Source organism: Talpa occidentalis, unplaced genomic scaffold (genome assembly GCF_014898055.3).
Source record: "Talpa occidentalis isolate TD23 unplaced genomic scaffold, MPIMG_talOcc4v2.1 talOcc4.14, whole genome shotgun sequence".
NCBI classification, from domain to species: domain Eukaryota; kingdom Metazoa; phylum Chordata; class Mammalia; order Eulipotyphla; family Talpidae; genus Talpa; species Talpa occidentalis.
This window is the reverse complement of record NW_023601433.1, coordinates 62,927,296-62,944,107: the sequence shown is the minus strand read 5'-3', so window position 1 is coordinate 62,944,107 and position 16,812 is coordinate 62,927,296. Positions and strand designations below refer to the sequence as shown.

The following is a 16,812-nucleotide window of genomic DNA, read 5'->3' as shown; positions in this document are numbered from 1 at the left end:
TTATGCATACAGGAGCTGGGGTACAGGCCAGAGTTGGGGGGTGTGTGTGAGAGCGGATTCACCAGAGACAGCGTGGGGAGCAGAACAGGCAGATTGACCAAAGTGCACTGCTGAGGGGAGCAGCAAGCGAGTGAGGAGAGGTCTGCTGCGCCATGTGGGTAGCTCCCTGGCCGGGGGATGAAACGAACTCCTGCTGCAGGTTCATAGGTTGCGTCTTAACCCCTTGTGCCACCATGGAGACCCTTTTCTCCCCTTTTATACATCTAATTTGCTCTAAAAATAATTCAACGGAGTCGGGGAGTGAGAATGCGACGGGAGCGCCCCGCGCCACATCCTCCAGCTCTGGGCCCCGCAGCGGCTTCCATCAACCGCAGGGCGCAGCCGCAAGGGTCACCCGCGGATCCCCGCCCACTGTCAGTGACCGGAAGCCGCTCCGCGCCCTGGCCCCGCCTCCCACGCGCCGCGGGGCTCCTCTAATTGGCCGTGGCTGCTCCCGCCTGTCCAATGGGGAGGCGGCGGCTGCTTCCCGGAAGTGGCGGCGCGTTCTAGGAAGGAGCTGGGATCCCGGTGCTGGCGCAGGGGCGGGAACGCCGGGCTTGGCTGGAACGATGAGCTGCTTCGAGGGACAGATGGCCGAGTATCCAACCATCTCCATAGATCGTTTCGACAGGGAGAATCTGGGGGCCCGCGCCTATTTCCTGTCCCACTGCCACAAGGGTGAGTGAGCCCTGAGCGCCCCCTGCGCCCAGCGACCTGGGCTGCAGCAGCTCAGATGCTCAGGGGCCTGGAGAGGGGGAGGTCGGGTCGGGGTCAGGGCAGGTTTGGGGAGACCCGCGGAGACTAGCAACTGCTCCTTTTTAAATTGTGGCTGTTAAACTTCCCTGAGGTTTTATTTCCTCACCTGTACCGCGGGATATTGCAGCGACTGCCAATTGCGCCTGCATCAATGAGGAGGAGGTGTGATTAAGCACAACTTTCGGATCTTTGGAAAGCTCTCCTAGCGAGCCCCTAGCCCGAGGCTAACGAGGATTACTTAATTCTTCACCCACATTTTCGTTACCATGTTATAAAGAAGACTAGCTTCAGATGGAATTATGCCATGCCCCCCCCCCACCCCAACGTTTATTAGAAGTAGACATCCACACACTAGGCTATCTGTAAGCTGACCAAGTGCAAGCTCCTCTTTAGATGCCCTGTCCATATCCTGTATGAAGGGTTCATTTTAATCTAGAGGCAGCATGTGGTTTTCCTCACAGAAGGCAGGTCAGGCAACCAGAACTGGACACCATTAAGGATTAAGCCTGGACTCTCACTCCTGGTAAGACTTCCAGGCTAGGGGGTTGGGAGCAAGGCTGGACTCTGAAACTGTTTAGCAAATCTCCAGAGCTGGAATGCCATTGATGTTACAACCATTTTCCATTTTTAACATGTTATATTGACTAATATGTCTTTGACTTTGCCTGTGACAGCAGTTTTGATTTTCATGATGCTAATCAGCACAGTCTTTGGCTCAGATTAGAGATGAAGATAAACTGAAGCACTCTAGTAGCTGCCTGCTGGAGTGTGGACTTCCAGAATAACCTGTATAGGATGCTCCCTACCACTCCTTAGAGGAGTGAATCAGAGTGTAACAACCATGTGCACATACCTATCACAGGTTGTAATTTTAAGGTAAATCACAGATATTGTAGCTGGATCCCCTCCATTTTGTAAAACTCCTTTAGACTGAAAATTACAAGTGAAATTAAACTCTAGCCACCTTTTGGTCTCTCTTCCCTCTCCTTATGATTAACCATTAACTGGCTCTACCTGCTTTTGTGGGAACTTGGGAATGTGAAGCCCTGCCGGTACCTCGTATGTAATACCAGCGCTCCAAGCATTTCAGGGGGCCTGTTTTTTTGGAGGCCTATCCCGCCAACTCTCTTAATGGCCATCTGGAATAAAGTCCATGTGTAAAGACATTTCTTGTGGTTCAGAATTTGGCTTTTGATGGGAGGGAAGGGGGAAAAAAAGAATATGGCTTTCTGGGTGCAAGCAAAAGATCCAATTTGGTGGTTTACAACTTCAAAACACTGCCCTTCCTCACGGGGTTGGTGTGAAAACTAACATCGCTCTCAGGTGGTGTGAATTGTTGGTGGGACTACTTTCTTACACAAAGCCACCACTTATCTCTACTGAGGAAAGCCTGACCCTCCTTTCTTGATTTGCTAAATTGCCCTGGGAGCTTCCTTTCACCGTCTCTCTGCTGTGTCTTGAAAGCGTTTTTTTTTTTTTTAATTTTATTTTTATATTCCCCATAAAATTGCAACCCCCTTATTTTGACCCCAATCCCTCCTTTCCCCACCCCCCATTCCCCAGAGAGCGTTTTTTTTTTTTACATTTTGCTTTGTTTTTCATTGACTATCCCTTGCTGGGTGAGGACACCCCACTTTTATTACGTTTTGTGTTGTTTCACTGAAGTTTCTGAACTCAAAATAATGATATCCATGGTGAAAGTGTGGCTTGGAGGCCTGCTTTCATGTCTAGGAGCAATGAGTTTGAAGGATGTAGCACAAGCCCTGACGGTTGGGTTTTCTCTTTTTGTAGCTTTCATGCTGTGGTACCCACTTCAAAGAGGGCTGTGCCAGCCACAGGACCTGATACAGAGCCAGGCCTCCCTCCCAACTGAGGTGCCTTTGTTTTAGAGATCTTGGCTAATTTCAGCACTTGCCCTATTTGAGCTGCTTATTTTCCTTTCTCTTAACTGTGCTTTAAACTCATACTTTTATGATTTTAACACACCATTAATGAGGCCTCTAGGCCCCAGACCTCCACCCTTGGCCCCAATAATTGCGGAACCCTAGACCCTAGCTTTTGCTTCATCTCCCTCTCCTCCCCCACCCCACCTCATTGTTTGGCCCCAGGTGTGCTGGGTAATACCCTCCCCCTCCCCCAACCTGGGGCCAATACACTATTTTAATGTATTTAATTTGAAAAAACACTTATTTTTTCAAAGCTTCTTGATGGCTGTTGCTAAAGGGCTTCTTGCCATCACATTAAGAACCTCCAGAGCTCATTCAGCTGCAACATTGTTTATTGATAGGCAGAGACCAGTATAAAACAAAGAAGTCATCTAAAGGAATTTGTGAAATTGTCATTATCGCTCCCCCCTTTTGTACTTTCTGGAAGCTGAATCTGTTGTTTGGGCAGGGTTTACTAAGCATTGGTAAGGTCTGGAGGATGAGAGGTGACCCGGAGCTGGAGATGGGGAGGACCCCTCCAGGATGGACTTAGGATGATTTGCTGTGGTCTGGGGACAGAGATCTGGAAGGCAGACTTTGGGTACAGTTCTAGCAGCACAAGGCCAGCTCAGCCATATTTTCTTGGCTGTCAGTCAAGAGGGGCCAGGAGTGGTGAGAGGCAGTGTTTCATACAGCAGCTGCAAGAGACTGACTTAGTGTGGGAGCATGTGTGTTGGTGATAATTAGAATAATTAGAACTGGTTTGATTTAACTAAATAATTTGAAATGTTTTGTTATTGTTAGCTAGGCCGTAGTGTGCTGAACTTTCAGAATGAATTAGAATGCACCATGTATTTGATGTGCTATTTGTTTTTTTATACTGTTGGACTTACCTCTCCTTAAATGCCATCTTTTTGTGTCTGTTAATTTGGAGGCTGTGGTGCAAGCTTGTGTGGATAGAAATTCTCCACCTTTCAACTGAGTAGTAGCCATGAACCGAGGAGATAATGAAACTCTTATTCTGGTCTTAGCCTTAATGGTTGGGTTAATGTTGATGATATGATGTGTGTGTTTGCCTCCTTGGGTCTGGATTAGTATATATAAAGAGGACAAAGCTGTACTAGAGGATTCCCTGGGAGTAAGCTTGAATTTCCAGATGGGTGAACTTAAATGACTAGACTTGAATAGGTCACAGAGAGCATGACCAAAGATGGGTTGGGTTGAGGTTAGAGAAGAGAGTAAAGGAAAATTGCTAGAAGCCTTTCCACATGAGTCCTTGGTCACTCATTGTTCTGTGGCTACTCAGAACCATTTAAACTCTGTCTGAAGGAGGGGATCATTGTCATTTTAAATGATTCCAGATGGCTAGAGTTGGTCAACTTTTAGAGATTGCTGTCCTCTGTTCTAACAGATTCTTCACCAACAGAAGAAGCTGATGGCCTTTATGAATCAGTTCTCTTATAAAAGTGACCCTCTCATATATTTTCTTTTAAAAGGAAATTTAAAAAGAGCAGAGGGCCTCCCTGGTGGCTCAAGGGGTTAAGAAGCAACCTGTGACGCTATCCCCAGCCTCTCCTGTCTCTCCTGCTGCTCCCCTCAGCAATGTATTTCAATCAGTCTGCCTGTTCTGTTCCCCACTCCGTCTCTGGTGAATCCTCTCACTCCCCACACCTCTGGCCTTATACCCCAGTTCTTGTATGCATAAATAAATAAATCTTAAATAAAAAGTAAGAGCAGACAACTCAGTTTTCTTAGGCAAAGGAATCCTGTGAAAAAAATAATGTGTTTATGATTTTTGTTCCCTTTGTTTTCAGATCATATGAAAGGATTAAGATCCCCTTCTTTGAAAAGAAGGTTGGAGTGCAGGTAATTTATTTTGCTACTTAGTTGTATGTTTTTTAAAGTAAACATTTTCATTGCGCTGTAAAAAGTATAGAAAAGTGAATACAGGGCCTCCCTGGTGGCATAAAGGGGTAAGCAACGCACTATGAAGCAGTCTGCAGCCCCTGCAGCAGAGTTAGATCCCTGGCTGGCCAGGGGGCAACCCACATGGCTCAGCAGACCCTTCCTGTCTCTCCCGCTGCTCCCCTCAGCAGTGTATTTCAGTCAGTCTGCCTGTTCTCTTCCCCACTCTGTCTCTGGTGAATCCTCTCACCCCCTGCACTTCTGGCGTGTACCCCAGCTCTTGTATGCATAAATAAATGAATCTTTTTTAAAAAAAAAGTGCATGCATCATGAAGGACAGACGAGTGAACATTTACAAATGAACACATCTGTATAGCTGCCACCCAGATCAAGACATAGGACAACAGCTGTCTCCGAGGACAAACCTCCCAGTCAGAGCCCTCACCCAAAGGTCATTCTGTTCTGACTTTTGTCATCATGGGTCAGTGTTAGCTGTTTTTGAACTTTACATACACAAAATAACACTGAATAGGGTCTTCTGTTTTCTTTCATATTTGTATGACTCATCTCTGCTCCTGGCTGTGGCAGTCATTTGTTCATTTTTGTTTCTATAAGTGTGTGTATGACTGCTCTGTTATAAAGAATCACATACGCTTGTTGGATCTTTTCTAAAAGCTGAACTGTTGCATGCTTTTCCTGCAGCCACTGCCTGAGTCTAAGTTCCATGTTGCCAAGATAGTATTTGGAAAGACCCTACTGACTTTTTGACTTTGAATCAGTGGGTCTCAGGCTTCACCGCTAAGTGATACCAGTAGTCTTTGATTTCGATAATGAAAGTTAATACTAACAGAGTATTTACATTTATGCTGGTCACTACATATTTATAGCCTAGATGTTTCTTTTAGTGCCTGTATGACCTAGGCACTGTACTGGATGTTGAGGTGTTTTTGGGGTAAAGTATGTCCTGAGCTAATTCCATACAGGCTTTGTGGATTCCACCCCCACCCCAGGCCAAAGCCATCAAGACATTGGGAAAGACAAATCCCGTCACCACCAAAGGAAAGGTGGCTGGGACCTGAGGGTGGAGTTAAGCAGCCAGGTTGGGTATAAAAACCAAACACGTGGGGCTTGGGGGCCCTCTCGCTCGCCTCCTGGCTTCACGGCTCCTGGCTTGCGGCCAGCTCTCAGAGGCCATTTGGGGTTCCTGATCAGCGCATCAGGTAGGACGCATTCAAAACTTTGTCTCCCACTTTTCTCCCTGAGTTGTACATTTCCTCATTTGCCCTTCCCTTGTGAATAAACCTTTTATTAACCTTTCTTGTGTGCCTGCAATAGAGTATTGATAAGTCCTTTTAAGCGCGCGGGTGAGGACCCATATTCAGGCAACCCGTTTTGTATCAGGGCTGCCCTGTAACAGTGTGACAGTGAGCCACACCAGTGAGAATCCCTGTGTTCTTGGTGCTGATATCCTCTTCAAAGCCTCCTGACAACCTTTTGAATAGATCTTATTATGATTTCTATTTTACAGATGAGGAAACTGAGGAGCCAGAGAGGTTAAATTAGTTGCTCAAGGTCACTCAGCCAGTCAGTGGCAGGACCAGGATTTCAACCAGGTCTGTGTCATTTTAGAACCCGTGTATTGGTTCTCTTGCTGCGTAACAAATTGCCCCAAATTTGGTGGCTGAAAATAGCACTAACCGTGTATTGTTTCTCTCCATTTCTGCAGTCAGAATTCTGGTAGCATTGGGTGGGATGGTGGGCTCTGCCTGACTGGGTGGTAGAGGGGACTAACATTATCTGAAGGCTCATCATCCACTGTCAGACATCTGGGCTGGGGCTTCTGGCACCTCTCTGTCTCTTGCAAGTCTCTCTAGAATGGTAGTTTCAGGAGAGCTGATACGTAAGTGGAAAATCAGGGCTTAAAAGGCATATGTCCCAGGGCCTCCCCTGGTGGCGCAGCGGTTGAGCGCTGGGTTGTGAAGCTGCCTGCAGCCTCTGCAGCGCTGGTTTGATCCCCGGCCACCGGCGAGGGTCCCACATGGCGCGACAGACCTCTCCTGCTGCCCGCTGCTCCCCTCAGCAGTGTATTTCATCAGTCTGCCTGTTCTGTTCCCTGCTCTGGCTCTGGTGAATTCTCTCACCCTCCCGTGCTTCTGATTGTACCCAGTGCTTGTATAAATAAATAAATAAATCTTAAAAAAAAGGGGGGTGTATGTCCCAAGAGACAGATGCTTGGCAATATGGTAAGCAGGAGGCCATATTCGCCGGACATTGAGCTTAGAAAGTCCTGCCATGTTACTTCCATCACATTCTGTAGGTTAAGGCTGAAACAAACACCTGCCCAAGTTCAAGGGGAGGTTAAAATAGACCCCACCTGTCAATGGGGGAAAGGAATTTCCATGTTCAATTTGTAAACAGAGCATGTGTGGGTGGGGTACTTATTAGTGTAGCTCTCCTTGGGACTGTCAGAGACTAGACTCCTAACCTCTAAGTTATGCTGTTGAATTTAAAAAATTTATTATGAAATTACTTTTGGCTCACTAATAGAATGGCCTCCATTGAAGTGAATGTAGAAGGCTTCTGTCCTGCACACTCCCATTCTTGGAGTTAGCTTAATGTTTGGTGTGTCTTTTCAGAAATACCTGGTCATGTGCAAACGTCTTTAGCATAACTGGTGAAGGACAGACTCCCTTTTGAGGGGTCAGAAGGCACATGAAACATTTTCTTCATCTTCTTCCCTTGTCCCTTCACACTCTTGGTGGGGTGGAGATGGTCATTGGAGTGTTGGCATATTGGGAGCCACTGTAACATTTTTGTACCAGCTCAGTTTCTGAATTGAATTATTTGAGAAAAACTGCTATATGATTACATGTATTTTCTAGTCACCCAAGTGACTCATGGATTATACTGAAACTGTTCTTTTTTTTTTCTCTCTTGCAGCTTGAAGGTTTACTTATACTGTTCTCCTGTTACTAAAGAGTTGTTGCTAACTAACCCAAAGTACAAATTTTGGGAGAATAGAATTGTAAGTTTTACGTTTTGAATGATACTGATTCTTTTTTTCTAAGTGGGAAATATTTTTCAAGGTAAAGTGACAAAAAACATGGAATATTAAAAGCCCAGTTCCTCACATACTGTATTTGACCCATATTAATCTCAATATTGATAATTAGTCTTTCGTAGTTTAGCAGTTGAGGTTGATGTTTTCTTGTTTGATTTTTTTTGTTTGTTTATTTGTTTTTCTTGTCCCTCAACAGTTTGATCAGGGTTCTTAGTTTTAATTTCATTTACTTTGTTGTTAAGATGCATTTTACTCTTTAAAGTGTGAAATGTTCTTTTATGTCTTTGATTTTTATTTAGATCGTGGGATGGACTAGAAAAAATTAACACAATTTATGGATTTTAATAAGAAAAGGGTAATAACCAGAATAAAATAGAATGTTTGACTTTGAATATGGCACAATAAAATGGCTCTTTCCAATGGAAGATAGATAGTAAAAAGAAGCAAAACAAAGGTATGGTACATAGAGAGTAAGAAGATGGCATTCTAGTATAACAGTAGTTACTATGGTGGATACTAGAAATATGAATGGATTTAATTCATCTCTCAAACAAAAGACAAATTTTCAGTTTGGGTTGAAAAATAAGATCCAGGGCCTCCCCGGTGGTGCAGCGTGGTTGAGCACAGCGCTGTGAAGTTGTCTGCAGCCTCTGCAGCGCAGGATTCCCGGCTGGCCAGGGAGATTCCCACATGGCGCAGCAGACCTCTCCTGTCGTGCCCACTGCTCCCCTTAGCAGTGTATTTTGGTCCTTCTGCCTGTTCTGCTCCCTACTCTGTCTCTGGTGAATCCTGTCACCCTCCCATGCCTCTGGTTTCCAATGGTGCATCAGTTTTCATTTCTACCAACAAGTGGTAATTCACCGAAAGATAAAAATTACTTTCATTCATCAACTTCTTATTGATTGCCTCGCCATGCCAATTGCTGGTCTAGGGAAATGTGCAGGTACTCTGCAGACCTCTGTGGCACTCGAGTCTGTGGACTAGGCCGTGTCATGAAGTGGTCCTGCCTGATCTGCAGACTAAACCTGATCACATGGGATATGTGATGTCGTGTTTTACAAATATGCAAGCTCAGAGGGAGGGAGGGTTAGATGTAGTAGGGGTGGGAGATTGAGGAAAATTGAATCCATGGAAATAGAATTATCAAAGGATATATAAACTTGCCAGACACTTAATATGTATTGTCACCTTTGCTTCAAGGATGATATTATTTTAGCCTTATATTTTAAAGCAGTAAAACATTAGAGTGAAAGCAGAAATTTTTTTTTAAAGATTTATTTATTTATTTATACAAGCACTGGGTACAGTCAGAAGCACGGGTGGGTGAGAGAATTCACCAGAGCCAGAGTGGGGAACAGAACAGGCAGACTGACGAAAGGCACTGCTGAGGGGAGCAGTGGGTGTGGCAGGAGAGGTCTGTCGCGCGCGCCATGTGGGACCCTCACCGGTGGCCAGGGATTGAACTGGCACTGCAGAGACTGCGGGCAGCTTCACAGCCCAGTGCTCAACCGCTGCGCTAACAGAGGCCCTGAAAGCAGGAAATTTTTTTTTTTTATAGAGGCATGTTTTATTTATTTATTTGTTTGTTTGTTTGTTTATACATGCACTGGGTACAGTCAGAAGCGCGGGAGGGTGAGAGAATTCACCAGAGCCAGAGCAGGGAGCAGAGCAGGCAGAAGGACCGAAGTACACTGCTGAGGGGAGCAGCGGGCGGCAGGAGAGGTCTGCGCGCCATATGGGATCCTCCTCCAGTGGCTGGGGAGCAGCCGGGGATCGAACCGGCGCCACAGAGGCCGCGGGCAGCTTCGCAACCCAGTGCTCAACTGCTGCGCCACCGGGGAGGCCCAAAGCAGAAATTTTTTATAGAAAGTTTGTGATTTCTTCTCTTAGTCGCCTTTCTGTGTTTGAGATGACTTCATGTAGTCATGAAAAATGTGAAAATATGTGGTATATTTACATGATCTCTTAATTTTATTTTTAATAGCTATCAATTGAAATTGATACTCCTACCCAGATATGTCTAGTTGATGAAGCATCAGGAGAGGTAACTGTTAAATATTGTTTGTTTAAAAATATATTATTTAGTGCTAAAATTATTATCTTTCTCCTTGATTTTGAATGTTCATTCAGACATAAATAAAAATGATAATTGAGTGAGTTTTTAGGAAAAACTTTTGCGATTTATTTTCTACATTCAAAGGATTGAACATAATTGCTCCTTTTTAGTATTACATGCTAAGGATGAGAACTACGTTGTTGATTTTACTACTTTATAGTATTAAATTGCTCCTTTTTAGAATTACATGCTAAGGATGAGAACTACAGTTGCTCATGTTACTACTACACTGTCACTGTCACATTTGTTGCATTTATTGCAAGGCCCAGGATATAAAATGGTGTTTAAATATTATGTATGTTGTGATTTGTTTTCTCAATCACTTGCAGGCCCCCTCCTTCCCCATTTTAAAAGGACAGATTTATTAGGAAAAAGAGAGAAACAGATGGGCAGGAGAGCTGCTGAATCACTTTCTTATTCAGGAAAAAGATGCTCTCCAAGTGTACTTAATTAATTTTTGTCCTTACATTTAGAAGTAGGTATTCTTGCGTTGAGTTTTTTTTTAATAGTGAGTAGGGCGATCAACCTACCTTTTATTAATATTTTTTTTCACTTCCAGTTGTATTTAGGGTTAGGAGGTATTTTCCTGTTGTATGGCAAATCTAGTTAATTTGCTCTGTAACTGGATTATTACCTACTTTGCCGATGTGTCTAATTCGGAGGGGTGTCCTTTGTCCTATAGCTGTGATCGGGCAGAGACTGGACTCCCTGTTTCCTGTTTGGCGAAGATCAGGCATTTGAAGTTCACTGAGTCCTCACTTAACATAGTTGATTGGTTCTTGGAAACTAGATGAAAGGACATAAACGAAAGCGGATCCTTTAATAACCTCTTCCTTCTATATTAATGTGCATGGTGTTCTTATCAACATTATAACTAAACAGCATCATTTGAGGACCTGCTGTACTAATCATGTTACTGTCCTGAGGGAGGACTGTAGAACTGATTTAGGGCAGTGAACATAGATGTAGAAGTTTTTGTGTGGACAGATATTTTCATTTCCTGTGTATCCCAAGAGTGGAATTGCTAAGTCTTGTAATTCTATATTTAACCATTTACTTTGTAGGCAAGGATAGCCACAGAAAATTTGTTTTCAGTATTTGAAGAATAAGGAAATGAGGGAGAAAAAGGATATCTCATTTTTGAGAAGTACTTGCTTATTTTCTTTTAAGAGCTTTAACGGGATTCCTAGTGACAACTTCTGTTATCCTCTTTTTTTCCTTTTCTTTTTAGAAGGAAGAGATTGCTGTGACCCTCTTGCCAGCTGGTCATTGCCCAGGATCAGTTATGTAAGGGGGCTCATTTATTTTGCCATTTTATTATATGTAGATATGTATTACATTTGTAGAAATAAAACTTTAGGATCTAGAAAGTAATATGTATATGATTTGATTATTCTTCTGGAAATATCTGTAATTTGTAATCTTTGTTTCCAATTTAAACTTGGGGGACTGAGACAAAGATCAGGTTTGAAAAGTGGCTTTCAGGGCCTCCCTGGTGGCGCACAGGGTTAAGTACAACACTATGAAGCAATCTGCAGACTCTGCAGCACGAGTTCCATCCCCGGCCCACCAGGGAGCAACCCACATGGCGAAGCAGACCTCTTCTGTCTCGCCTGCTGCTATCCTTAGCAGTGTATCTCAGTCAGTCTGCCTGTTCTGTTCCCCACTCTGTCTCTGGTGAATCCTCTCACACATACCCCCCACCCCCGCATCTCTGGCCTGTACCCCAGCTCTTGTATGCATAAATAAATCTTAAAAAAAAAAAGGCTTTCTTACAGTGGAAGCCTTCAATAGCCATTTCTCCACTGACTTTGCATTTTCTAATCACATGAATTTTTCTCTTCATAAATAGGTATGATCTCAATATATAGTTGAGAGTGCTGAATTTATTAGGGGATAGCCATTGTGTTACTTTTTTTCTGTCTAGGGATGTACTGGCAGCTGAGTGCTAGGTATGGTCTGGAGCCATTAAAATTCCATGAACACTGTTATAGTAGCTGTGTTTGACGGAATATGTTTGCTGTGGATTTAGCATGTATTTGCTTTATTAGGATCTTTAGCAGTCACTGAAATCTATTTCCTTTTCAGGTTTTTATTTCAGGGCAGTAACGGAACTGTCTTGTACACAGGGGACTTCAGATTGGCAAAAGGAGAAGTTGCCAGAATGGAACTACTGCACTGTGGGGGCAGGTACAGGGCCTTGCATAACTCCTAATGGAAGACCGTGTCATTTGAAAAAGTCTTGTTTGCTTTCTTCCCTCAACACGTTTGTTTCTATTAAAAACTGGACTTGAATGTTTGCAATAGTAAAGCAAATTTTCTATTTGAAATGGGGTTGATTGGGTTGGTAGTTGCATGAATTGATCAAAATTTACTGACATATATGCAAACATGTATTGTATGGTATGAAAATCATTTCCCTACCGAGTTGATTTAACTGAAAAATTTAAAATGGAATCAAACACCTTATAAAACATCTGAGCGTTTAACTTTTACACAGATTTTATGTCACATTAGATCATTAACACAATTTCTTTTTTGTTTTCAGAGTGAAAGACATACAAAGTGTATACTTAGATACTACCTTCTGCGATCCAAAATTTTATCAAATTCCAAGTCGGGTAAGTCTTTCTGGAGAAACAAGGTGATAACCTGGCTGTGACCTTGTTTCTAGTTGGAGGTTTGCAGGAGAATAAATCAGGTCATAATTGTCCCCATTTGGCTGGGAAAGGACAGGGTGACATTCTTAAAATTATTTAAATGTCTTTTACAAATCCTGCCCAGGCGGAGTGTCTGAGTGGAATAATAGAGCTGGTTCGAAGCTGGATCACTCGGAGTCCCCACCATGTCGTGTGGCTGAACTGCAAAGCAGCGTACGGGTATGAATATCTATTCACCAACCTCAGTGAAGAATTTGGAGTACAGGTATGGTGATGGCTCTTTTTTTCTGTCACTCTCCCCCATCCTCTCAGATGTATTGCCTCCTGGGAGGAATTCACAGAGCCCAAATGCCAGGAAGAACCCTTGGGTGTAATGTCCCACAGGAGGAGGATTTTGTCAATTGTGGTTTAGGAATGAAGTATAGTGATTGTGACCGGCATGGAAAATAAATTTGCACTGGAAAATATGAGTGTATTGCTTGCAGTGATATTATTAGCATGTGGATGTGAGTGATGCCCCGTTCCCACAGTGCTCACACAGGGAGTGGCTTCTCCTTTAGCCTCCTTAGAGAAGGTTTTTCTGGCAATGACCAAACAAAAGGACATGCTGGAATTGGGACAACATTTCACTGGCTACTCTTGTGTTTTACCTTTTAATACTGATCCCTCAGCTAACAAACTTGTGCCAAGAATTTAACGAGGTACATGTGTAATAAATAAAAAAATCTGCTTTTCCGGCGTTTGAATTCATTCCCTAGTGTCCTGCCACCCTTTGTTAATTAGTGTTGAGGAAAAACTGAGAATCAAAGCACAATATATGGTGCTCAGTAGTAACAACAACAAAATGCTCCCTCCCTCTTTAAGTCTTTGCTTCCTAAGTCGTTCTTCCCTTAATTTCTTCCATTTACAAGCCTTTCTGCCGAAATATAAAGTTGCCAGTTCTCCACTTGAGGAAGGCTTTGCTTCCACTCTGAGATTGTCTTTTCCATGTTTCTTGTTATTAAAATGGTGTATACTTATCTGTAGTATCTTATCTGCTTTTTTTTTTTTTTTTTCTTTTGTCCTCTCAGCCAAATATAAAGACAGCAGTCACTTACTGGTCTCAAATTTGCATTGTAAATCTTAGTGGTGTGTGAAGTCGAAAAGACTGCAAGCTCCTGCGCCAGTGGTCTGGCATAAGGGAGCCATGGGCTGAGGGGGGCCTAGCCGATGTGGGGAGCAGCCTCCATAGCAGCTCTTTCATGGTGGCCTCAGAGTCGCCCTGGAGGCAGCCTGTCTTGGGGTCTCTTAATCCCTTTGCAGGGATAGAGTCAATTTCAGATCAGGAATTGAAAAAGGGACAACAATGGGATTTGTGAGTAAAGGACCTCAGAAAATGATCGATGGCAACTTTTCAGGCTTTTTTATTTTTGTGAGGATGAAAGTTTCTCTTTCTCCACATGTCAGAATTTACCCCTTATCTTAGTCCTGAAAAGCAAATTTATTGTTAATTCTTGTTATTCATTAGTAAACAAGTGGTGAGAGGAAGAGACTGCGGGATAAGTAAGCACTCACTCTTTTTACACTTGTCTCTCTACTGCCATAGCAATTTGACGTTATTCTGTTTTATTAGACTTTGAAATGAGACTTCTCCACCCCCCCCCCATTCACTGTCTTAATATCAATTTAGGTGCTTGTTACTTACTTCATAGTACCAAAGAAAAGCAGCTTTGGGTAAGACAGACACATTGGTTTTAACATTTTAAAATATTTGTCTTACAATTCTAAAAGAATTCTACCCCTCCCCGCCCCAAGTCTGTCCTCTCCTTTTAAACCAGCTGAGTGGTGTGTGGTAAGGGAGTCTTGGCTCTCCCACCTCCGAGTCCAGTTGACATCTTCCTAAGAGCTGCCCGTAGAGGGCGTGTTCTGTTTATGTCTTTATCAGTAAGTCGTTCTTGATGGTTTTTATCTGCTGTATTCACTGCTGTATTCCCAGTATTTAGAAAAAATTTTGATCTAGAGGAGAGGGGCACCATAAATAGTAATGTAAAGTCTCTTGATGGACTGAGGACAATACTAGTATAATCCAGTGAAACCCACAAACTGCGCCTCTGTGATTTTTCATTTCCACCAACGATAGGTGGTATTCCTGACAGGTAGGGGCAGCTCTTCGCCCTTTACCTGCTGACATCCTGGCAGAACACTGATATGCACTGAAATTATTCAAAAACTAGGTTTCAAGAAAGAAAAATAGTAACTAGCCAGATGATTTGCCCCAGCATAATTACCCTTGAACAATTTATAGGAAATACATTTCCCCAAATAGGCTTTTATTTTATTTTCTTTAGGTTCACGTGAATAAACTCGACATGTTTCGAAACATGCCCGACATTCTTCATCATCTCACAACAGACCGTAGCACTCAGATTCATGCGTGTCGGCACCCAAAGGTACAGAGTAAATTGTTTTTCTTATTGTGTTATCCATGGGAATTTTAGATCTAGAAGGAACCTTAGAAATTTCATTTTCTAGGCTCCTTAAATTAGACATAATAATTGAGGCTGAGATTCCTAGGATTTTAAGCCCATGGTGATGCAGTTGTACATGGTTGTATTCCATTACCATAAACTTCGTAATTTGTAAATAGACACAGAAAACTTATTTTTTAACTAAGTTATTTATACACATTTGGTACATCTTAATGAATTATGTAATGAACAGCTTGTAATGAGATTAGTAATAAATTATAGCACATAATTTAAGAAACCATTAATTCATTCCTTTTATTTTTTTGAGATGATGTGCACTTTACCAGCATTATTTTTCTTCTTCTCATTTGAGATAAAAATCCAGATATAACTTGGCTTGGAACTTTGAAATATTTACATGTGTTGATGGTCCAGTTTCAATTGAATGTTTCTAGTGTCTTTGCCACTCGTAATTTGTTTTCGGATGCCAGCATAGAACTCCTATTATTTTGAATTTGTTTTTAACATTTTTAAAAATTTTAATTTAGTCATTCAACATCACTGATATTCACTAGTGATTTTCAAACAGTGGTATGGGTGATCATACATTTCCTCTATATTTTAAAGTATCTTACACTCAAATGAGTAACATGAGTAGCATGTCTATGTATCCCACATATATATTTTAGTATCCACTGCATTTATACATTTATTTATTTTTAAAAAGATTTATTTATTTATTTATACAAGCACTGGGTACAGTCAGAAGCGCGGGAGGGTGAGAGAATTCACCAGAGCCAGAGCGGGGAGCAGAGCAGGCAGAAGGACGGAAGCACACTGCTGAGGGGAGCAGTGGGCGGCAGGAGAGGTCTGCGCGCCATGTGGGACCCTCCTCTGGTGGCCGGGGAGCAGCCGGGGATCGAACTGGCGCTGCAGAGGCTGCAGGCAGCTTCGCAACCCAGCGCTCAACCGCTGCGCCACCGGGGAGGCCCTCCGTTTATACATTTAGATAATCATTGTGGTAGTAACATTGGCTCTTCAGGCAAAAACTATGTTGCCCAACCCTAAAATAAAGCATAATTTTAAACAAAACAATTTTTATCTACAGACTGTTTTACTTCAGGTCTCAATATAAGTGAGCTACACAGTAAGAAATTACTTTTGATGATTGGTAAGCTATATAATTCATGAATTTATTTCATTTTGTGTGTGTGGGTATACATACGTATGCACACATATACATAAGTATATGCACATACCCATTGAATTCATGGAAGTATAAAAATATAGTTACAAAACAAACTTTTTTTTTCTTTTGGACTTGTCCTATTAAGTCTTTTTATTGGCAAATTTCTTTTTGCTGTGTATTTTCTCATAGCCCACTGAATACCTTAATTTGTAACTGCTAATCTTGTACTTTCCTTGGAACACTTCTAGTGGCTTTTGGCATTTCTTAGATCACATAGCCTTAAAATACTGATTAAAAACAGAGCCTGCAGAGCTCTCATCCACTGCCTTATGTACAGCCTCATCAGAAACAGCATCAGAGGCCCTCAGTGACATTTGATTTGGGTGGAATGCTAATGGTTTTGAAGGATCCATATCTAAACATAATGTCTTTGGAAAAATAGTCCCCTAATTTTTCAACCTTTATAAAACACCTTTGTTACTTTTTTCTCCTACTTTATTTTGAAAATTTTAAGACCGTCAAGTTGTAAGACTAGTACAAAAACACCATGCAGTCTTCATTTGTATTCTCCAGTCAGCACTTCCTCCTCCAACCCATTTGAGACTCAGCTGTAGACTTTATGACTCTTGGCCCTAAACTGTCAGCACATACTGCTGTAGAAGCATGTGTTTTCATGCATAAGCACAGTACTGCCCACTTTCAGAATTGACATTG

At 42.5% G+C, this 16,812-nt stretch overlaps 1 protein-coding gene across 1 annotated transcript in view; it reads left to right on the top strand.

Annotated features, from left to right (window-relative positions):
• Positions 1-548: 548 nt before the first annotated feature.
• Positions 549-16,812, top strand: part of DCLRE1C (DNA cross-link repair 1C) — a 40,326-nt gene continuing 24,062 nt past the window's right edge. Inside the window, exons 1-9 of the mRNA XM_037510655.2 lie at positions 549-717; positions 4,535-4,586; positions 7,566-7,650; positions 9,671-9,730; positions 11,034-11,089; positions 11,891-11,992; positions 12,351-12,423; positions 12,587-12,727; positions 14,790-14,891. Of these exons, the coding sequence (XP_037366552.1) occupies positions 609-717; positions 4,535-4,586; positions 7,566-7,650; positions 9,671-9,730; positions 11,034-11,089; positions 11,891-11,992; positions 12,351-12,423; positions 12,587-12,727; positions 14,790-14,891 (780 nt within the window). The 5' untranslated portion in view covers positions 549-608. The remainder of the gene's footprint in view (positions 718-4,534; positions 4,587-7,565; positions 7,651-9,670; positions 9,731-11,033; positions 11,090-11,890; positions 11,993-12,350; positions 12,424-12,586; positions 12,728-14,789; positions 14,892-16,812) is intronic.